Source organism: Phascolarctos cinereus, unplaced genomic scaffold (assembly GCF_003287225.1).
Source record: "Phascolarctos cinereus isolate Bilbo 61053 unplaced genomic scaffold, phaCin_HiC Scaffold_4;HRSCAF=312, whole genome shotgun sequence".
Classification (NCBI taxonomy): Eukaryota; Metazoa; Chordata; class Mammalia; order Diprotodontia; family Phascolarctidae; genus Phascolarctos; species Phascolarctos cinereus.
In genome coordinates, this window is record NW_027555847.1 from 481345913 (window position 1) to 481370115 (window position 24203).

Genomic DNA, 24203 nt, shown 5'->3' on the forward strand with positions numbered 1-24203 from the left:
TATTTGTAAGCAAATAATTATGTGACACCAAACTCATAGAAAACCAAGTTTTGTTTAGTTGTGTGATTCAAACTTTTTAAACAAAATTGATAAATTAACTGGAAGTTGGAAACTGGTTAATTATAACTTTGCAAGCAATGACAATGAAATTGGAAGTTTCGTAAGGATGGGTGTTTTCTAATATATAACAAACTGCATGCCAAGAGAATGATGGCAACAACCACAAAGTTCTAGAGTGGGTCCCTATTTTTATGAAATTAAATGTTACGTCAAACCCCCAATGCGATAATATTTTATTTTGTTTTGTTTTATATATTTTGTTTGTATTTTGAATGACTATGAAGAAAAGTGAAATTAGTGTTGGTATCTGGAGCTGTCAGACACAATCATGCTCACAGAATTTATTCACAATAAATGAATTTATAATCCATAACTGGATTATAGAAAGACAACGGACAGCTACCAAACAGTGGCTTAAAGTACATGTACAACTTTTTACTTTTTAACAAAAGCAATCAAACTATGGGCATGTATCAATGTCAGTTCCTTGTATGGCATTCTTATGTTTTAAAAAACAATACGGCAATGTTTTGAAATTTTAAGGATTTTTTCCCCTTAGTTTTTGTAAAATTGAATTATGACAGCAAAAAAAAAAAATAGCACAGAAACAGTGGCAGAATGGCATGGTCTTACATCCTGAGACATGCATAAGAAAATTATAATACAACCAAATAAAATGACTCCATTTTCAAACACTGGCTTAATCTTCTATTTTTCACAGCTTATCTGGATGTCCTCTAAATGCACAAGCCATAAAAAAAGGCAAGGTCTCAGAAGAACTAATGACTATCAAGCTTAAAGCAAGTGGTGGTAAGATAATCTTGTCATCTTTTCTTGGTATCTCTTGTCCAAATGGGTTCCTGTTTGGATTGAATGGAAAGTAGAGTCCTTGCCTCCACAAAGTAAATTTTCCATAATTTCAACTCAAAATGATAAATATACAAAAAAGCAGCTTCTCCATCTCTTTGCTAGGGGATCCAGGAATAGAAAGGCTTGGCCATTTGACACAATGGATTAAGGGAAATGGAGAGAAGTAAGAAAATTCACAGTATTTTTACCCCTCAGGCTCAAGATGACCATTTTTTCATGGTAATTCTAGATGAGTTTCAGGTTAGCTAAACCATGTGTCTATCTGCTACTGTTTTTCTCCTGTCACATTTAGGGATGAATTTCTGGTGAATTTTCATCTGTTGCTGATTCCTGGGTATTTTGATAGTAAAGGGTCATTATTAAATGTTATCTCAGGCATGTTTCATTTCCACAGGATATCATTCTCCTCAAATGTTTGAGAAACAATGGCAAAGTATCTCTTTTCCTTTGGAGATTTTGATTATTTCATTGATCTCTTGTTAATGGTATAAAGCAGGAAATTACTCTTTGAAATGCTCTGTTACTTTATTTCCCTAGGAAGTATCATGTAATCTTACTAATCTGGGTACATGGCTTTAAAAAAGTGGGGAAAGAGATAGAGCATCCAGTAAGAAAAAGCACTTGAGGGGAATAAAGTGCTTATGTCCTAGGGTTTCCCTTCAGAGGCTTTAATTCAGCCTATTTGAAAATATAACAAAAGCGCAGCAAAAAGTACTGTCTTGAGAGACTTATTTGCCACTTGATATGTGCTCATGAAAGTCTCATTGAAAGAGTTTGTTTTACCCATGTAGAGCAAAGAATAGATGCTCTTGATGCTTAGTGTAGGCTCTGTTCTCTCAAATGTTAGGATTCTTTAAAAACTAAATAAATAACATGCTAAAGGATCTAACTAGTTTGTATTCAGTCATGCTATCTACGCCACATCCTGCCCTCACATTCTCTTTTCTAACTACTTAATATGCCTATTTTAAATTATTAATCAAATGTGTATTTGATTATATTGATCCATATTATTTATATTACTATATTATTATCATATTGTATATATTATATTATATTATTATATTATGTTATATTATTATATATATTAATATTATATTATTTGCTTTTATGGGATTTTTTTCCTGTTTAGTAATAGGAGAATATTAATGCTGAGTCAGATTGCTAGGAAATGTTACCTTTTTTCCCTTTCTAGTTAATCAATTGTCAGTACTGATTCATTAATGTGTTTTCCCAAAACCAAAAAAGTAGATATAAATCTAAAACTGTCACCTAAACATACAAATGACTTGGTTCAGAAATGTAAATAAATATGTTACATTGAGTATAATAGTAAGCCTACATTGAATGAAAAAAGTCTAATAGTGCCTCCACTAATACCTTGAAGAACTAAATCAATAAAGTCATTCTGAAGCACAAGAACCTCCAGGGTCTTCCTATTCCTTCTAGAATAAGCTACAAACTCTTCTGTTTGGCAGTTAAAGTACTTCCAAATGTGGTTTTAGCCTACATTTCTAGGCTTATTACATGTTACTTTCTTTCAAATACTCTATGATCCAGCTCACATGACTTATTGACTCTTCTCTATATAACTTATTGACTCTTCTCCATAACTTTACCTAAGCTGTTCACTCATGTCTGGAATGTGCTCTTTCTGTACTTCCAACTCTTACCATCCCTATCTTCCTTCAGGAACCAGTTTAAGTGCCACCTCTTACATGAGGCCTATCAAGGAAATTATCTTATAATTACCTTACATACAATTTGAATTTGCTTCTCTTTGTTTCTCTCCAATAGAATGTATACTTCTTGAGAGCAGAGGCTGTTTCATTCCTGTCTTTGTATTCCCTAGCACCTAACGCTATGCCTATTATATTGCAAGCATTTAGTAAATGCTCATGGAATACTAGAAATATAGCACTTAATTTCATTCACCAGTAGACCTTGGTTATTGGTTTTCAGTAAGTCATTCAATTTCATTGTCCTTCAGTATCCTCATTTTCAAATGAAAACTAACATCTCTCATGTCCCATGTCATATGGTTATTATGAATGTTTCTATTGTTGTTCAGTCATTTCAGCTTTGTCTTACTCTTTGTGACTCAATTTGGAGTATTCTTGGCAAAGCTGCTGGAGTGGTTTGCCATTTCCTTCTCCAGCTAATTCTATAAATGAGAAACTGAGGCAAACAGGGTTAAGTGACTTGCCCAGGGTGGCATTGCTAGTAAGTGCCTGAGGCCAGATTTAACACAGTAGAATGAGTCTTTCTGACTCCAGGCCCAACACTCTATCCACTGTGCTACCTAGCTGTCCATTATGAATATTACATCATAGCTGAAAAGCTTTTGAACTCTCATGGAAATGAAAACTTGGGTAATCCTAATAATTTACTGTAGTGTTCTTACAGTTACTGCTATCTGAATCCTTCATGGATAAGAAGAAATCAGCATTTATGATTTGATCTAGAATCCCCCACTTCACAAAAAGTGAACTTTTTATCTTAGTTACTTTTCTTTTAAGATTTATTAGACATTCAATTAGAACTTGACATTCTATTAGATTGTGAGCTCCTTGAGGACAGGAACTATCTTTTCCCTCTATTTGTATCCCCATCCCTTAGCACAGTGCCTGGCACATAGTAGGCACTGGAACATGTTTATTCCTGATATTTTAAAAAGATTACCTGAAATGAGGTTAAGATTAGCATCAGACAGATAATCATGCTGAGTACTGGCCAATAGTTGACACGCAGAGGATATAGCAACACTAAATAAAGGTATAAGAGAGAAAAGTATAAAAAATTTACACAGCTTAAATCCTAAAGTTCAACTAATGGGACAATTTCAGGCACCTTTTTTTCTTCCCTGACATTGCATCCATAAATACTCTTTTCGTTGTCTTGTGAGGCTGTGTTATCCTGTTGAATTTTTGTCATCAGTCACAAGCATATTCTTAGCAAATCTGAATCATAGGCTATTGTACTGACTCCTTGGTCACTGTAATACAAGATAAAAATGTATTCACATCCAGAGGGTTCTGGCTGCTGTATGTCTTGATCCTTACCACCAATTACACGTAAATGAATCAGAGATGAAGAAATTCAATAGTAAAGTTATGAAACTGTTGCCCTACATATGTGACGTGTTATTTTAAATAGTCATGGAGTGGGAAGATGTGTTATGCTGATGGATTATCAATACAAATCCCATTTACAAGAGATAGTAGAAGGTAGGATTCTTCATGGAGAAATAAAAACATTGGACCACCCCCAAGCATTGATGCTGGGACTGCTTTGTTTAGGTTTTTTAATATAAAATCTGGAAGGAGCACAGAATGATATAGATGATCCAAAACATGTCTCATTAACTAAAAGGTTAAATTGATGGAGGAAAACAATGAAACAATTCTCCAGAAACCTTGAGATGGGGCACAAAAGTGGCAGATGAAATTCAATGTGACAGTTAAGGTAATTTAATAAAATTAAGGCATTTAAGGAAAATTATTACTGAAGACATTGGCCCATAATGTCACTGTAACCCCTGAGTTTAACAAAACTTTGTACCTTATCAAGAAGAATATTAGACACGAAACTGGAAATATCATACTAGTATGCAAATTTCTATTTTGTCCTTTTATGTTCACTCCAATCGTGGTTACCAAACTTCAAAGAAAGCATAAGAAAATTGTTTTCTTAGTGTTTAGAAAAAGTGGCAAGATACAAGTAGACTCCAATTTAAATTATTAACACTATGTTACTCAACAATAATATAAGAGAATAAGAAAATACCAAGTTGTAAATTTGTTAAAAAACTTAAATTTTGAACCAAAAGTAATGTTAGAAATTTTCTAATCAAACACTTTATCTTGAAATAAATCAACTAAAACCCAGAGAGATTAATTTGCTTGTCCCAGGTCACAAGGGACAAAACTGGGATTCAATACTGTAGAACTCTCCATTTATTAGTGTCAACAAAGGATTCAGGAATTTACAAAGTACTGTCCTAGGCAGGTAGATATCTAGTGATTTTTTGCAGCCTCTGAATTGGTCAACTGAAATGTTTCTAGAACAAATGAGCTGGAAAAAAAAAAACAACATTGAAATCCATCTATTTCTGTTTCAGCAGCTTCCTAGTAGCACCAGAGCCAGAATCCAAGTTGAGAGTTCCAATTTTCAGTAGGAGTCAGAGCTATTCCTATAAAGTTGCAACAAGTGTGTATCTTATTCTTATTCCTATTCTTACTTTACCTTTAATTATTACATAATTAAAAGGTTTTCTAGCCCCCAATTTTTTCTTCTATAATAATTCCTGAAAAATTCTTCTTTATATTGATGATATACTCTTTCCAAAATAAGTAAAAAATCTGTAATTATTCCAGAAAGTAATCTTTAAATATTAGTTATTCCATAAAAAACATAAGATTTTTCAGCAAATAATGGAGGAGAAAGAGAAAGCAGGAACTTTCAGTGGGCATTAAACAATAAGCCAACTGCTTCATAGGTATGAATTTATTGTAACAAAATGCAGTCCTGAATATCACAAAGCAAAGACCACAATCACCAATACCAAAGGAACCATAATGAAATTCAACCATAGCAAAGATAGTCACTTAATTGAAGTAACACTAAGAAATCTAAAAAATCTTCTATAGCAAAGAAAAGAATTATGGATTAGGATCACCCATAAATTAAAAACCCATAAAATTTAAAACAGCTTCCTTTTAAAAAAAAGTCTTATATCTATGTTCCAGCATTCCAGAAGTTCTAATGCGAAGAATCAAAGCATATATTCATGTAGCCATAATCAAATGCCTAAAGAAACAGAAAATTTTACATATAAGCCATCTGTTTAAAACGATGTTATGCTCAGCTACAGAACTCCAAGGGCTGACTTAATAAAGACTATGTACTTCTTCAGCTCTATTCTTTCCTGTGAACTCACAAGCCACTTATGAGATGGGCACTAAATCATGTGATTGGCTGGATCTTCAAGAAAAATTTTGTTCAACAAGCTAGCCATTGAAGGTATATATTTTTTTCCTAGATAGTATTAGAAATGAACACAGTAGCTCCCCCACCTAGTCAATTTTACCTCTTTACTAACAAGCCAATTTTAGGCTATTATTACAGTAATTTTTTTCCAAGCAATGCCCATTGTCATGATAAAAGGCAAACACTATCCGATTAGAGTAGCAAACCTGGTTCAGTGGAAGTCTTGAGTCAGAGAACCTTGTTACTTCATAATCTGACTTATAGCTTAATGCCCCTGTCATAAGTTTCTTGGTGTGATATTAACTCATTGAATCTAGAAAGAAAATTGCTCTCTGACGTGTAACTACTAGATTCTCCCTACTTATTATTAATGATATTAGCATGCATTTGAAAAGTACTTTAGTGTTTCTAAGGCACTTAATTCACAGCAACTCTCTGAGGGTAGATAGTACAAGAATTGTCAGATCCATTTTATAGACAGGGGAACTGAGGCTCAGAGTCATGAAATAACTCACTCTGGATCACATAATTAGTAAATTTCAAGCAAGCCAGTTTCAGTTTAGTGATAAGATTGGAAGCCCATTTAAAAGTTTGTAAATCAGGATCCAAATTCATGTCTCCTGACTCCAAGTCCAATGTCTCCACTACACTAGCTACTTGTTAAGTCAGAGTTAATACTACTTTAGGAGGTACAATTATTACTCTATGGTGATTTATTCAGTTGATACCTTTTAGAAAAGGAACTTTAAAAGGTTGCTTATACTTACATTCAAAAACTCACTATGTTTTGTTTTACCACATATTTTCAAGAGTATACTATCTCCATATTTAGCAGTGTAAGTCTTTAAATGACCTTCAGTCATATCAATAAAATTCTGATCTTACCTGAGTTAGGGAATCCAGAGAATGGTAATTTAAATTATCAAAAGTATAGACGGCTAATACATGAGGACAAGTGAAAAGATTAAGACCTTACTTTGGAAACATGGAAGCTGAAATCAAAATCTGATGATAAACACAGGTGTATAGAAAATAGTTGTTCACTGAATCCCGGTATATGAGAACTAGGAGGCATGAATCTTGAAATTCATAAATTTAAGAGGAAAATTACAGATCTCATTACCAAAAGTTGAAAAAGGTTGGAAATATGCCCTTTTTAAAAAATACAATGATAATAAATAATAATAACAAAAACAACAGCTAGCTTTTACAATGCATTTTTACAATATGATTTCATTGCATCTTCACAACAGCTCTGGGAGGTAAGTGCTATTATTATCCAGGTTTTACAAATGAGGAAACTAGCTTAAGTGATTTGCTCAGAGTCACACAAATGGTAGTGTCTAAGGTTGGATTTGAAGTCCAGTCTTCCAGACTCCAGCTTTCTAACCACCTATCTGTCTCCTTATTTGGATATATTCATGAAGTTCATATTTATAATGGATTGATAAGAGAAATTAGGGAAGCTTATTTTGACCTTGATAATTTCTGTGTCTACACTGTGCTCCAAATTACAATTTGAAATTGAACAAAGGGTTGACAATAATTTTCACCAAATCATAGGATTTAGAGCTAGAGAATTCTTGCAAATCATTTTGACTAAACCCTTCATTTTATAGATGAGAAAACTGAGAGTTTGGGTGATTTGCCCAAGATCATCTAGGTAGTTCTGGATCTCCCTTGGGGTCATCATGAGACAGAATCTTGGGTTTGGTAAACCTTTGCTATTATTGTTGTTCAGATGTTTTTTAGGCGTGTCCAACTCCCCATTTGGGTTTTCTTAGCAAAGATACTGGCATGGTTTGTCATTTCCCCAACTCATTTTACAGATGAGGAACTCAAGTGAACAGGGCTAAGTGACTTGCCCAGGGCCACACAGCTAGTAAGTGTCTGAGGCCAGATTTGAATTGATGATGAGTCTTCCTGATTCCCAGCCCAGTGCTCTATCCACTGGACCATCTAGCTACCCCAAAAAAATTATATTGGATCTTGTTGTGCAGTCATTTCAGTCATGTCTGACTCTTTGTGATTTCATTTTGGGGTTTTTCTTGGCAAAGATACTAGAATCATTTGTCATTTCCTTCCCATTTCACAGATGAGGAAACTGAGGTAAACAGGATTAAGTGTCTTGCCCAGGATCACACAGCTAGTGTCTGAGGCTAAATCTGAACTCATGAAGATGAGTCTTCCTGACTCTAGGCCTGTCATTCTATCCACTGTGCCATCTAGCTGTCACATTTATTTTCATCATTCCTTCATGAAAATTATACATGCATTAAACAAACAACATTCTGATTTTTAAGTTGTAAAACATAATGGGCTAGTAGAATCAAAGAAAATAAAAATATCTGAGTTAAAATATCAGACAAAACATAAAAGATAATGGACCTCTAAGGGAAGGGATAGAGTTACTCCAATATTACACTGATTCCTTAATGGCTGATAAGGAGTGAGATTTAGGATAGTTTTATTCTGGGAGCAAACAGAAGTTACTGACGAGATATAATTTCCAAGGGAAAGAGCAAAAATGATATAATAAAGTAAGAGAAGCTTGATAGATAATATGATTCTACAATGAAAAAGAATGGGGAAAAAATAGCTTTCTGTGACCTAGAACATTACTTTGCAGAGCCAGAAGTTAAAGAAAATGTGACAAAGACTAAATATAAACAACTGAGATCAAATAGAGAAAGAAGAGATATTATTTAGCATGAAGAATTTGAAAATGCACAGGCAAAAAAAATCTTGAATTATAGAAAGGGAAGTTTTCTTCTATGTTTTCTTCACTTAGGACTTAATGCCCCCCCAAAAAAAATGTTAGCTCTTGCCCTAGACCCCCATCAAGTTCTCAGTGATCTGGGAGGTAGATTTTCCAGCAATTTAACAGCCAAGGCATTCATAAGTAGTCTTCAGCAGAAAATCATAACATCATAGAGTGGAATAGGACCTTTGAGGTTATCTAATCCAATCTGTCACCTCTAACCCAATCTGTCACCCCATGCACGGTAACAGGGAAACCTCACTAACATAAGATCCTAACCTTGCTATTGCTCAAATTCTTCCAATGAGCTCACTACTTTACAAAATGGCCTGTTCCCTTCTTGGTCACAGCTGTAATCATTGTGAAATTCTCTCATATACTGAAGTATACACCTCTGCGTTTCCACTGGTCTTAACTCTGACCTCTTGAAGCTCTGCAAAAAATCTAGTCAGCTATAGCTTTTCCTCTTAGTGTTTCCTATAAACGGGATGAACTTGCCCAACTTCTTCTGTGGTCCCTTGTGGGATAAAATTTCCCCTCACCCTATACAAGCTTCTAGACAAAATATAGTACTCTGAAAAAGATTAATCAAACAATCAATAAGCATTTATTAATCACATACTCCATCCCAGGCACTGTGTTAAGCACCAGGAATACAAATACAAAGAATGAAACAATACCTACTCTCAAAGAGCTTGGTTATATTTTAATGGGAAAAGCCACAAGTACAGACATAAGCATATAAAGAATAAATAGAGGGGGAAGCTAGATGGTGCAGTGAATAGAACACTGGCCCTGGATTCCTGGAGGATGGGAGTTCAAATCTGGCCTCAGACACATAACACTTACTAGCTGTGTGACCCTGGGCAGGTCACTTAATCCCATTGCCTAGCCAAAAATAGTAAAAAAAAAAAAAAAGAATAAGTAGAAATAAATACAGATTGTTAGATACAGAGTCATTAGGAAGGACAAATACTAGCAAATGGGGGCAGGTGAGAAGATCCAGAAAGGGGAGTTAGGAAAGCTTTCATATAGGAAATTGTGTTTGAGCTGCATCTTAAAAGAAAAAATGAATTCTCTGAGGTGGAGGTGAGGAGTGAATTCCAGGCATGGAGGACAAGCAGTGAAAAGGTATGAAGATAAGAGAGAAAATGCTATGTATGGGGAATAGAGAGATCCACATGGCTGAATTTCAGATTGTGGAAGGAGAGGATAAAGTCTAATGAGACAGGAAAAATAGATTGGAACTAGGTTGTCAAAGGATGACAGGTGAGCATGAAGAGAGAAAACAAACAAAATGGGTGTAAGCAGCTTTTTCTAGGAGTTTGAGAGATTGAGAAGAGATGTGGAATAGGATTTTGAGGAGATAGTAGAGCCTAGTGAAAATTTCTTAAGGAAGGGAATGATTTGAATGTGTTAGAAGTTAATAATAATAATAGCATTTATATAGCACTTTAGGGTTTGCAAAGCACTTTGCAAATATTATCTTAGTTTATTCTTACCCTGGGAAGTAGATGCTATTATTTTTTTAAGGCAATTGGGGTTAAGTGACTTGCCCAGGGTCACACAGCTAGTAAGTGTCAAATGTTTGGTCTGAGGCTGGATTTGAACTCAGCTCCTTCTGACTTCAGGGCCGGTGCTCTATCCACTGCACCACCTAGCTGCCCCAGTAGATGCTATTATTATCGTCATTTTACAAATTGAGGCAGAGGTAAAGTGTAAAGCCAAGGTCACACAGCTAATAAGTACCTGAGGCCAGACTTGAACTGATCTTCCTGATTCCAGGTCCATGTCACTTTCCAAGGCAGTTCCTAGCTAACTTAGTGTGGAAAGAACTAGTAGATAGTGAGAGACTGAGGACTGGCAAGGGATGGGGATGACTAAAAGGTAAATCTTCTGAAGGTTAAATAGTTAATAAGCAGATCAAGATTGGTAAGGGAAGAAAGTAAAGTCAGAGCAAGGGCACTGGCCTGAGAAAGTACTGAGGAATAGAGGGATTGTAGGTTTCAATGAGAGCAAAGAATAGGTTTAGAGTGGGTGAGGATTAGAAAGAAATGGAATGATAGAAAGTTATGGTCAGTTAGAGGAATGTTGGGGGGTTTTTTTAATTAAGAAAGTAGAATACTTGTTGTTAATGGTGAGATCCAAAGTGTGACCATTGTGGTGTGTAGCTGAGGTGGAGAGGTCATGGTCTTAAGGATATTTAGGAATTAGAAGATTAGGGAATTTGACAGTATTAATATGGCTGTTGAAGTTTTCTAGTATAAGGAAAAGAGTTTGGTAGACAGGGATTGGTATCAGTAGACTGGGCCTGGAGTCAGGAAGACTCATCTTCCTGTTTTCAAATCTAGCCTCAGATACTATCTAGCTGTGTGACCCTGGGCAGGTCATTTAACCCTGTTTGCCTCAGTTTCCTCATCTGTAAAATGAGCTAGAGAAGGAAATGGCAAACCACTCCAGTATGTTTGCCAACAAAACCCCAAATGACCAAATGGGGTCATGAAGAGTCAGATGTGACTGAAATGACTAAACAACAAGGACGTAACAACCATTATAGTTTGAACAGGGTGGAAAACTTTAATTAAGTAAACATAAAAATAGGAGAGGTTCTTGAGTGCTGATGGCAAAGGGAGAGACCAAAGTGACAGTGGAGTATGAGGAATATTCTGAATTCTCAGCAAAGACCAATATTTATTTTGGGAGGGGAGGGGTGATGAGTGATGGGAGAGATAGTGTTAGAGAGGATAGCCAGGATTCAGTATCATCTTAAGGGAACCAGTTCTCAATGAGAACAAACAGATAAAAGAAGCATGATAGAAAGAAATCCAGAATGAAGAAATGTATTCACTGTGGAAGGCATAGACATGCTTGGAGTGGGATTTGGTTATGGTAGGGATGAAGAGGATGGAAATTAGAGAATAGGAGGTAGAAGTTAAGAATAGTTTGTTTATAGATGGCCATTAACTGACTAATGAGGAGACAAAGAAGTTAACAGGTAGTGAGAATTTATTAGCCATAAGGGTGGGTAGCACATGAAATACAATGCCCTAGTCTCAAAGTAATGTTGTTACCAGACAAGGGCCAGAAGTTCATGTCCTTAGTCACTCTACTTGCTCCTCCTTGCTTAATGGGCAGAGAGAGGGGTGGATAGTATTAAAGCTGGGACTAAAAGAAGAAGCAGGGCCTGGGTCTAACTTCCCCCACTCGTTTCTCCAGGCCTGAATGGGAAATGTTGGGCTGTTAGCACTGGAGCCAGACACCCTCTGCTGTCAGAGAGTGCTAGAAAGACACTGAGTTGCCCCCACCCCTTCCTCAGGACTAAAGATAATATTCTAGATATAATCTAAACAGTAGAGAATACAGTAAAATTATTAGTCATTTAGTTGTGTCTCATAACCCCATTTATATGGTTTTCTTGGCAAAGATACTAGAATGGTTTGCTATTTCCTTCTCCAAGATTCCCATTTTACAGTTCAGGAAACTGAGGCAAAGAGGTTAAATGACTTCTCCAAGGTCACAGAAAGTAAAACAGTAAAACTACAGAGACAGGATTTGAACTAAGGTCTCTGAATCACAAGTCCAGTGCTCTCTCAATTGTATCATAATGCAATCCTAAAATGTATAAGTAGAAAAGGAAAGGGGCTAGTCATGTAACAAAAGGTAAGGGGAAACAAATGGACAGGTCTAATGTGACATTAATAACTACAAAGCATCTAGTATATTGTGTAAATTCTATGAAGATTTTATGAAAGGACAGGGACAAGAATCACAGGGGAAGAGAAGATAGATTGTTGTGGGAGTACCCACACCCATGAGATCATAGATTGATTCGCCAAAATAATGATTTAAATATTCAAGTACTGATCTGCACACTATACTACCATTAGTGCAAGCTGACATCGTACTTTTTCCAACAAGCATTTATTTTACACTGATGACTCATATTGAGTTTACTACCAAATAATACTATCAGGCCTTTTTTCACATTTAGTTCCTTCAAGCCATGTCCGTCCCTGGACTTTCTAAAATAGTAATGTATGACTTCGGTAGCTTGTGGGAAGGCCTTGTGCTTGTGGGATGCCTGTACATGTGCATAGATGCTCGAAAGTACAGGAAATCAGGAAAGAGGAAGAAGTTCAATTGGGCTGCAATATATGTAGTAGGTAATAACAGGATCTACCTCTCAGGGTTGTTGTGAGGACCAAACAAAATGTTATATAAAAATAGTAAATGCTTTCTGTGTATTTTACATATAAACATGAGCTATTACTAGTAATATGTGCAGAGGGAGGATCTGTGATTTCATTAGAATTCCTGTGGAAGAATCTCCTTCCGTTAATCCACAAAGCAGCTTTCTTCAAGTCATGGAGTTCCCTAGGGCACTGAGAAGTTAAGCTACTTGCCCAAAGGCACATTGTCAGACTTCAGAGGAAGGGTTTGAATCCAGGCCTTTTTGCCTCCCAAGCCAGTTCTCTATCCATGGTGCTACACTGCCTCTCATTATTATTATTGTTATTATGTGAAAGTGAGTAGTGTTAAGTAAGATTGGAAAGATAAGTTGGCGCCCTATTCTAGACTGCCTTAAATGCCAAGCCTCCTGACATTTGTATTTTAGCCTCTAGTCAATGGGAAGCAGGAGACTGACTTAGTCCGATTTGTGCACTAGGATGTATTTGGAGATAGAACTCGATGAAAATGTCAGTAAAAATGAGACCTCTATAAGATACCAATTTACAAAGAAGCAAGTTTTAAACAGAACCAGTTATGGATAGGTTGATACCATCTTCCACTTTAATGTCAGTTATCAACTTTGATTTAATTTATTAATTTATTATAATTATTATTAATGCATTATAATTAATTACATTAAATTAGTTTATTAAATTGATGTATTATAATTATTAATTTAAAGCAACCTAATTTGTCCAATGCCCATATGCTTCAAAGTGAGGGTGCTAGCAGGCCACTTTGCTATACCAAAACTAAGCATCACAGCCATCATGTCTCTCTGATTTCAGTGAGACACTGAGTAATTGTCTCTTGAGGCAAAGTCTCACTCAACTGTACATTACCTGCAAAAGGAAAATCTAGCCCATGGTTCTTCAACTCTAAGCTTATATTCGTCTTCTTCTTTTTCTTCAGTATTTCAAAAGATTTCCTTCATTGCAAGCACTCCTTCCACTAGAGTAAATTTCAAATCTCTCTTGATCTCATAGATCATTCCATGAGTGTGGTGACCAAAACAGTTAATCACCTAGTCACCAATTTCTGGTTGAGAACCTCTTTGCATTCAGGTAATAAATCCATCACTACATCCTTAAGCAAACTCTGTCCATCTTAGAAGGATTTATTGTAGGTTGTGTTCCACTACCAAAGCCTTCAAGAATCCATCAATCCATCAACAATCATTTGTTCAACAATCGGCACTGCTCTGGAACTAGGGATAATGATAATAACTGCAACTAACATTTATATAGCACTTAACTGTGTGTCAGATACTATACTGAGCACTTTACAATTGTTATCTCATTTTATCCTTGAAACAACTTTGAGAGGTAAGTTATTAGTATCCTCATTTTGTGGATAAGGAAACTGAGGCAAACAAAAGTTAAGTGACTTGTCAAGATTACACAGCTAGTACATATCTAAAGTCACATTTGAACTCAGGTCTTCTAGACTCCAGACCTGGCACTCTATCCATAGTGCCACCAAAGAGGGTATGATATTACTATAGTGCCCTTGAGGAGCATATAGTCTCCTGGAAGAATACAATGTGTTCACAGATAAGTAAATACAAGATATATGCAAAATAATACATAATAATGGGGGGGGTGTTGCTAACTATCAGGAAAAGCTTCTTGAAAGAATTGACATGAACTTAAAGGTAGCTGACATAAGGCGATGGGAGCAAGTGGGTGATGTTTCCAAGAAGTGGAACAGAGGAAAAAGAAGATTCCTACAGAAGGGATATAATTGAATGGGGAAAAGCAAATAAGCTAATTTGATTGGAGCAGAAAGTTCACAAAGGAAGTAATATGTCATCAGCCTGAAGAGATAAACTGAAGCCAGATTGGGAAGGGCATTAAATGCCAAAAAAAAAAAAGTATTTGTATTCTAACCCAAGACAATGGTGAGTCACTAAAGTTCCATGCCATGAAGAGGTACTTTTATGAAGGATACATCTTTTAAATGATATTTTTCTGCTACATTCAGCCTGCGTTCTTAAAAATACCCTTGCAGTCTTGTTCTCACTGCTTCCCATCTCACTGCTATCCCTAATTTCAGCCGATAAAAGAAATACTTCTGCTGGTAGGCAGCTCCTAGATGTCCTCCTTAAATCCTATGTTTTCATACCTCATTGTGATTACCTAGCAAACTCTTTCATTAGCCAGGTCATAGTCATTCTTCTATGTGCCTCCCATCTTTTACTTCTACTTCCCTTCTAATAAATGATTAATTAATACACTATACGATTCTTTACTAAAATGCAACTGCTAACAGTTGTGGGGTTTTTGTTTGGTTGGCTTTTATCATCCTATTTCAGAAAAAAAAACATTTACAAAGAACTTTTTTCTATTGCTTTTTAATGATGCTTTTAAACATAACAAACCTTCTGAATATAAACAGTGAATGTAGAGAACCTCAGTTTTGTTACAAGTAGTGTGGATCAAGTTGGAAAGGGAGTTTGGGGCCAGGTAGATTGAACATCAAGCTAAAGAACTTAGACTATATGTCTTAAAATAACTGAGTCTCAGGAGCCGCTAGGTGGCACAATGATATAGCTCTGGCCTTGGAGTCAGGAGGACCTGAGTTCAAATCTGACCTCACATACTTAACACTTACTAGCTGTGTGACCCTGGGCAAGTGACTTAACCCCTATTACCTCACCAAAAAACAACAGCAACAAAATATCTCAGTCTTCCTGAAATTAACTTCAGGGAGACAGTAAGCTCATATTTATCCAGATCTTAGAGAACCAAGAAGCTCAATTAACCAGATTCTTTTGAGGAGCAAAATTCCTCAGTCTCCTTTAGGGTGGAGAGAGGGAACCAAGATAAAACAAATGATGAATAAACATACCAAATTTACATACTTTCAACAAGCAACGTTTAAAGAAGTTGAGCTTTAAATCAGTGCCCAGAACCTCTGTAGATGAGCAAAAGTTGTAACCTAGAACAATCAGATCAAGTTAAATAAGTATTACTAATTAAAGTTAGAGGGTAGGTACTATGGTCTGAGAAGATTCAGCCCAGTCAACAAATCTGTGGTTGTGTAAAGGAGTAAATGTTCACAATGACAATTCTGAAGTCCTGCAAGGTCCTAAAATACCTTTGGAATCTTTGAATATTAAATTATGTCCAACACAGTCCAATGTTAAAAGTATTTAAAAATTAATCATCTGTGTAAGATGATATACCATTAGGTTAACTAAAACTTCCATTAGCCAGAATACTTTTTTTCCTGACAATTTTCGATGCCTGAGAGTGTGCTAAACTTCTTACAAAGAAAAATAAATCATCCAACTCATATTGCCCAATACCACCCACTTCCCAGATACATGTATAATGTCATTGTTTTTCCTATCAAAACTTACCAGTTCCCATTAAGATGCGAAGTTGCGCTGGGAATGCCTGTATTTTAGGTTTGCCTGGTTTTATATTGGTCAGATAGCTTCATGTGTGCACATTTCTGCTCTCACCTTAAACTGTCTGCCTCTTCACAGGTTTAGAGAGTGATGAGGAAATTAGGCATTTGGATGAGGAAATAAAGGAACTGAATGAATCCAACCTTAAAATTGAAGCAGACATGATGAAACTCCAGACCCAGGTAAAATGTTTTTAAAAAATCTTTTAAAAAGAATTAACATAAAGAGACTTAGTATATTCTCCAAAGGAATCAGAGTACAAATATCTGAACACCAAAATAAGCATATTAGTAAATTAGGGTTTTGACTACTACATTTAAAATTTCATACTTCAGGCAAATGTTTTAAAAAATGGAAAAGCATCTATTTTCTGACCTGATCTTTGATTATGAGAGATAACATGAAAACAAGAAAGAGCATGGAATTTGAAGTCAAAAGACCTGGATCTAATCTTAATTTTGCCCTGTGACAAAGGGCAAATCACTTCATATCTCCTCTTTTCTATAAGCAGTGGGTAATAATGCTTGCCTTACTTAACACGTGGGGTTGCTGGAAGGAACAAATTCTCCTACTATCCTATTATCATCCTTTTATCTCTAATATGTACAAATATGCTGTCTCATTTGATGTTGCTTAGTCCTTCAATGAATTCTTTATATTTCTCCTTTTAAATAATTTCCTCTACAAAATAACATTTCTGTGACTATGACATGATTTCATAGGGAAAATAAAATAAACCTGAGTTTCTGTGCTCTATGAAAGCAGAGATAGTATCTTATCCAAATTTTGTATCTCTCTCAGACCCTTGCACAATTCTTTTACAGAACAATAATAATAAAAGTTATGTTTTAATGTTTACAAAATCATTGCAAAGCAATTCAATTCAACAAGCACCTACTGTGTGCCAGACATTTTAGGAGACAATGCTGATGGAAAGAAAACAGTCCCTCTCCTAAAAGACCTTTTTTTTTTTATTCACAACAATCTTTTCAGGTAGAAAGTAAAAGCATTATCATACAGCACTCATTTCCCAGACAAGTTTACTGAAATTCAACAGAAGTAAATGACCTGCACATGTTCATACCAGATTTTGAACATGTCAACTGACTCCAAGGGTCCTCTTTTTATTATATCACACAGTATGTCAATAATAGTTGTTTAATATTGACTTCACTTTGAATTGAAACCGTTCTCAGTTCAGATTCTCAAATTTAGATTTCCTGCCCATACAATCACATATTACCACTTAGTCCCATATGTTTCCTACCCATTGTCCAAAGGCAGTTAGGTTGTGCATTGGATAGAGCACTGGACCTGGAGTTAGGAAGACCTGAGTTTGAATTCATCCTCCTATGCTTGCTAGCATAGCTGGGACAAGGCATTTAACTTTCCCCGCCTCAGTTTCTCATCTATAAAATGGAAATAATAACAGCACCTACTTCCCACAGTTATTATGAGGATAAAATAAGGGGGAAACAAGCATTTATTAAGCACCTATTATGTATCAGGTGCTTTATGTCTAGGCACTTTACAAATATTATCTCATTTGATCCTCTCAACAACACTGGGAGGTAGATTCTATTATCCCCATTTTGCAGTTGAGGAAACTGACATAGAGAAAGGTTAAGGACCTTGCCCAGGGACACACAGCTGATACGTGTTTGAGGCCAAATTTGAACTCTTGTGTTTTGTGACTCCAGATCTATCCCATACCACTTAGCTACCTCTTGAAGCATAAATACTATTTATAACCTTAGAATGCTATATAAATGCTAGCTGCTATTATTGTTGTTGTATTTGTTGTACTTGTACCAAGTACCCTATAGCTACCTTCTTCCAATTTAGAAATAGAAGCCTTACCCAGAATTTTTAGCACTATTGCCTATAACAAATCAGAAGGGTCACCAGAAAAAGCAATAAGGAAGAATACATTAACAGTTGCTTTTCTCCCTCCTCTCACCTCTGTTTTTCTTATAACCCCACCTGTCCAGCATTTTGGAAATTGGGAGTTTGATCTATCTGAAATCAAGATTATGCTCACCTACACAGCAGGACACAGTCTCAAATTTGTTAAATGTGATTTGTGTGTAATAGCAGTAGGTTAGTTTAGAAATAAAGTAACTATGTTGCCCTATCTTGAGCTTTTACAGGAGTGTGATGCAAGTGGTAGATGTCTTTTACAATCTGTAGCTACGGTTTAAATATATCTTGGCACCCATTATAATCTAACACTTTTTCTCATTGGAGACAAACTTTATGTGTTCCTTTCAAGCTGCAACTTCTCATCCGGTCAAGTTATTTCCATTTTAGATCACATCTATGGAGAGCAATTTAAAAACAATAGAAGAAGAAAACAAACTTATTGAACAGAACAATGAGAGCCTGTTGAAGGAGCTGGCTGGCCTGAGCCAAGCCCTCATCTCAAGTCTTGCCGACATTCAGCTTCCACAGATGGTAAGTATAAGCCCCCAAACTTTGCCTTCTCCATTGTCAGAGGCATCAACAATGTTATTTCACAATTAAGGACAGGGCTGCCTCTGAGCAACATTTCAGCTTTCAGGAATCCAGTTCAGTAATCAGAGAGCTACTGAACACATTTTCATAATTTTCTCACCCTCCATTAATCCCTCTCAGTGTGAACCTGATAAATACCTATTGTTATAAATATTATCAAGGTTAAAGTTTTCTGACACCAGGAAAAAAAAAATACCTCTTCAGTGAATGAGATCATGTGAAGCTAATTTTTAAAATAGAATGTACAAGCTGAAAAGGAAATGTTTCATTGAATGGTAAGCAGAATTCTAGGGAGTGATAGGAAAGTTTGAGATTATTCCTTTTTTATTAAATAACATGGACACAATACAGTACTGCCAGCGGCTCTTCCTTCAGCAATGAAAACACTTACAACTTCAATCCAAGGAAAATGATTCTCTAACATAGATTCTACCTGAAAAATCACAACAGGAAGTCAAAATTCTATGAATGTTGTCTTCAAATTGGATACTTCAAAACAATCTACAGCTACTTAACTTCTCTAAGACATAGCTGATGCATTTGGCAAGCAGCCAGGAAGTGACAGTTTCCTCAGAAATTTTTCTTGTAACATATATTCCTTTGCTTCCAGCACCACACAGGAGATCTAAGACTTGTTTCTTTTAACTAGCCCAAGCAGAAATAGAAGAGTCCTACGCACTGACCTAAAGGAGTTTAAGAAAGAAGCTAATGGAAAAGCAAAACACTTCCTTTTCTTCTATTTATAAAACTCACCAGATAAAAGTACTTAGGTACTTAAGCTTTTCAGCCTACCAATTAGTTAGTTATTGAACTTCCTGACATCCCAAATCAAGCCTGTGTCTGCAGTAAACATTTAAAACATAACAATTATGAAGCTCTGTAGAAAAATAATTAACCTGTGAATCTTCTTCATTACAAAATTCAAGGGGCAGTATGCAAATATAATGAGGTTAAAAAAAGGTGGAGGGAGGAAACTATATATATAATATTAATTAATTTAATTATTCATATGTTAACATAAATTTAATATATTTTAAGGCTACATATTTAAAGCAGTATGTGTGTGTATATATATATATATATATATATATATATGTTGATATAGATATGAATATATCTCTTTTTTAAATGCTCAGTGGCTCATATATGCCAGTGTTTACCTGTCAGAATGCCTTCCCTGAAACCATTTTTTCAACCTCCTTTGAAAAAGGTCTAGGATAGAAAAGAACAGCCTAACTAGAGAATCAAAGGATTTTGAATTTTCCCCCATTTTAAAAGGGAAAAGAATCAACTCCAAATTTACTTGTATCTAGAATGTAACCTTCTCGTTGACCAATTATAAGATGACACTCTTTATATAAAATCCTTATAAGCTATAGTAAAGATATCCCTTGATCCAAAAAGGGGGCGGAGGGGGGAGAGGAGTGTTACTATAAAGGAAAGAAACTTTTAATTTCTGACCATCTTTAAAATAGTTCCTGATTTTTCTTCTCTTTTCTTTTGCAGTATCATTTATTAACTATGCCACTAATCCTATTTCAGATTTTTATTCCCTCCTTTCTTTTTATACACACTCCATGGTCAAAGTAATTTACTTAAAGTAGTAAGAGTCCTATGTAGTTTATTTAATCTCTGACTTTTTAAATGCTCTACAAATAATTATAACTATCTCCACTTTCTAAGTGAGGAACACAAGCAAGCATAGGGAGGTTGAGTGATTTTCTAAGAATAACTCAGTACACTGATACCAAAGACTGGATGAAGCAGAGATTGGAGATTTATTAATACAAAACACTAATTATACTTATCTACTTTATCTAGACACGCAACCATCAGTCTCTCAAGAGTTAAGAAAGCTTTGCTTCTCTGGAACATGATAATAGTAATAATGATAATAAAACCTTACAATAGTGTGATATTTTGCCTTTCAAATTACTTACACATCTGTTATCTCATTTGATCCTTAAACTGTGGAAAATAGATAGAGCATGTGTCTCATTTAGCATGTGGGGAAACTGAAGCAAGGTAGGTTAAATACTCTGTCAACTGTCACCCAGCTAGTTAGTAGAAAAGATGGAATGACACCTAATTCTCCTGGCCCCCAGCCATGAACTGTTGAAGAAGCTGGCTGGTCTAAGATAAGCCCTCATTTTTGGCCTCTAAAAATGGTAAGTCTTAAGATCAAAAATTTTACCCTTTTTGTTGGGAGGAACTCCCCTGTCTTTTTTTACAGCTTATTTCAAGGATGCCTATCATGCCTGTTTTCTGTTTCGAAAAATCAGTCCAGTAGCCAGCCACATCTTGCTACTCTAAATTGGCCAACAATGTACTTTACCATACAATCAAGTTACATTAATCCAATTAAGGCCCCCTCTCCCAGTGTAAAATGAGCAGATGAGTCCCACCACACATCCAATCACTCTTCCTCTCCCCTAAATTCCTAATGGTAATTTGGGTCTCTGCCAATCCCAGTGACCTTAGGCTTCCCACTTCACTAGCCTAGATTATTGCTTCACTGTTACCCTTATTTAGCATACCTTGAGAATCAGTCTGAGCTTCTGTGACTGGTATAATATGTTTGTCTTCATTCAGGGACCAATCAGTGAGCAGAATTTCGAAGCATATGTAAATACACTCACAGACATGTACAGCAATCTGGAGCGGGACTATTCCCCGGAATGCAAAGCTCTGCTGGAAAGTATCAAACAGGCAGTGAAGGGTATCCATGTGTAGGATGTGAGAGCTGCCGGGCAACAGAAATTACTGACAGCAGTCAACTCCAGATGGATCTGTTAGGGGTTCGTGTACTGCTAAGGCGTATAGGTTGCCGTGCTGCATTTACAATTGCAACATTGCACTATTTTTTTTTCCCAGCTGACATAAAAAGGAAAGAAAAACATGATCGACTATTTGGGTTAACAGCAATGCACTCGATTAGTATTCTTTATTTATTTTACTATGTATGTCTTTTGTTCCTTTCTTTGCACTTTTTTTATGTAAAGCATATGTAAAAAGTGTGTGTGACTATTTTTTATATTTTTTATTTATTTCTAATCAAAGATTTTTTTTATCTTAACAGCATTTTACAGCCTGCCATATTTTTACAAATGTGTTTATTAATTTATTTTCCAATGGGATTTTAAATAGACTGAAAAGTTACTCTGTAAACTTAATAACTTGCTGGGTTTGTATGGAAAAATAAACATAAAAAAAATGTGTGAAAGAACCAGTTACCTAAAGGAGTGGTCTGTGGTCTAGTTTGATTTTCATTGCATACTGCTTACTTTTCAATGACTTTGTACTGGGAAAGAGTTTGAGGTCATTATGAGACGGCAGGAGGAAAGAGTGAAAAGAGAAATGCTGCCCACTGGTGGGGAAACTCGCACTCCTAAAAAGCACAGTATGCTGGAAACCAGCACGTTAGCAATAATGAAATATAGCAATCAGCAAAGCATTTGACATGGCTGTGTGGTTTTTAGTCTACATGTACCCTTGTGATTTGAAATATTTTAAAGAAATTCAAATAATTATTTTAATGATATAGCTGTTTTTGTTTTGTTTTGTTTTTGAAGTCATCTCAGATAGTTGACAACTCTTATCCCTAGGCAAGAAGGCTTAATGACCAGGCAGGTGTTAGTACCACAAGTTGGTGAGATAGATATACAAGGGACAAGACCGATGAAGATTTGTACTCAGAAAATACAAAAGCATCCAAATGAAAAGATCTGTAGATACCAATTTCCCCTGAAATAGCCTTTAGCATACTGGTTTGACTCAAAAGAGCAAAAAAAATGCAGCAACAGAGGCAAATATCTGATTCCAATCTAGTTGCAGGTTGGGTTTGTTTTTGGTTTTGTATTTGTTTTTTTCTGTTCATAATCCAAATCATAGCAACACAATGAGAGGTTTCACCCATCCTTAGGAAACAAGACAACTATGAACCTGTTGCCAGTCTTTCCATGGGGCACCAAGTGTTATCATACACATGCCCAAGCACCCCAGGATGTGTGTGTGTGTTAGTTAGCCTGGATTATGAATTTCTGAATGGATCAGAGTTTAGTAGTTGCTATAACAAAGGCAATGTCTATTTCAGGGATTGTAAGTAATTAAACATTGTTTCAAAAGTTTTTTTATATTTATTTTTTTTAAGAAAAAGGTATAGACAACCAGCTAAACTGCCTTTTTGGTATGCACACACACCTCATGTGCAGATGTGCCTCAGTGTAAATGTATACATGGACTTGGCGTGTGCTTAATTTTCTGTGCTACAACAAAAGTGTTTATTTTTTATTAGCCTCATTTCTATTTAGACTGAATGTGATGGCATTCACAGGCTTGATATATGCCACTATTATTACTGTTAACTGCACAAAATGAAAGTAATATTCAAAGGTAATTCTACTCTCATGCACTGTGGTTATTGTTCTGCATTAAGTGGGGCTTTACTTTTGGGTGGGGGCTCATTGAAAGCCTCAAATCTAAGTTTAGTGAAAATAAGATGTATGTTCTTAGGTAGGAGCTGTGTTTATTTTGAAATCAGTTTGAAAAAGAAGCTACCATATGTGCTGTCTAATATACACGGGACACCAAACAGAATCTGCTTTGAAAATTATTGTCCTTGCAAACATATTTGCTCCACAGTACTTGTTGAATGCATACAAAATGAGTTCACTCATGACAGAGACTGAAATTTAATTAACTAAATATTTTAACAAATTTCTTATATATTTTATTTAATTTAAAAGAAATCTCTTACCAACCTATGTATTTATTACTATGATTTTCTTTGGCTTCAGGTTAATTTATCTGTGTTTGAATTGTTTGCTCAGGATGTTTTGTGAAGTATATTTGTATTTATTTGCTTCCTTTGTACTTGATGTGTTTTGTAACGTGCACTGATTTTTTTTTCTGTTCCACTCCATTGATGAGCTATACTGTAAATTAGGCCTTTTGTAAAAAAAAAAAAAAAGCAACAATGTATGCATTTTTTTAATTTGGAGTAGTTTGTATACTGTTTCTTCATACAATTAATATTTCTTACATCAAAGCAACAAAATTGTGTTCTGTGCTGTACATTTGGTGTATGGTAGGAAATAAAAATTGATAATGAAATATGCTGCAATTTATTCAAGATTTTATTAACTGTATATAGTCCAATAATGTCATATAATTAATTGATATGCATTACTAACAAGGCAGTGATTTTTTTGAATACTGGTAACCTTTTAAGTGCAAGGAATACTTGACCTGTTATACAGTCTCTCAAAAGACTACATGGGTTAACTCAGTAAAGCCACCAGTTTGACTGATTTTTGTCACTGAGTTGACAAGTTTTCCAATGAGAAGGACTTGTGTTATTGGCTT

General features: G+C 35.5%; 1 protein-coding gene across 4 annotated transcripts in view; it reads left to right on the forward strand.

Moving 5' to 3' along the window:
* Positions 1-23951, forward strand: part of ST18 (ST18 C2H2C-type zinc finger transcription factor) — a 421429-nt gene extending 397478 nt beyond the window's left edge. For all 4 annotated transcript variants that reach the window (XM_078153419.1, XM_078153420.1, XM_020992483.2 and 1 more), the window contains 4 exons: positions 782-870; positions 16404-16507; positions 18636-18779; positions 21432-23951. In XM_078153419.1, coding sequence (XP_078009545.1) covers positions 782-870; positions 16404-16507; positions 18636-18779; positions 21432-21572 — 478 coding nt within the window. In that variant the 3' untranslated portion in view covers positions 21573-23951. The remainder of the gene's footprint in view (positions 1-781; positions 871-16403; positions 16508-18635; positions 18780-21431) is intronic.
* Positions 23952-24203: the final 252 nt, after the last annotated feature.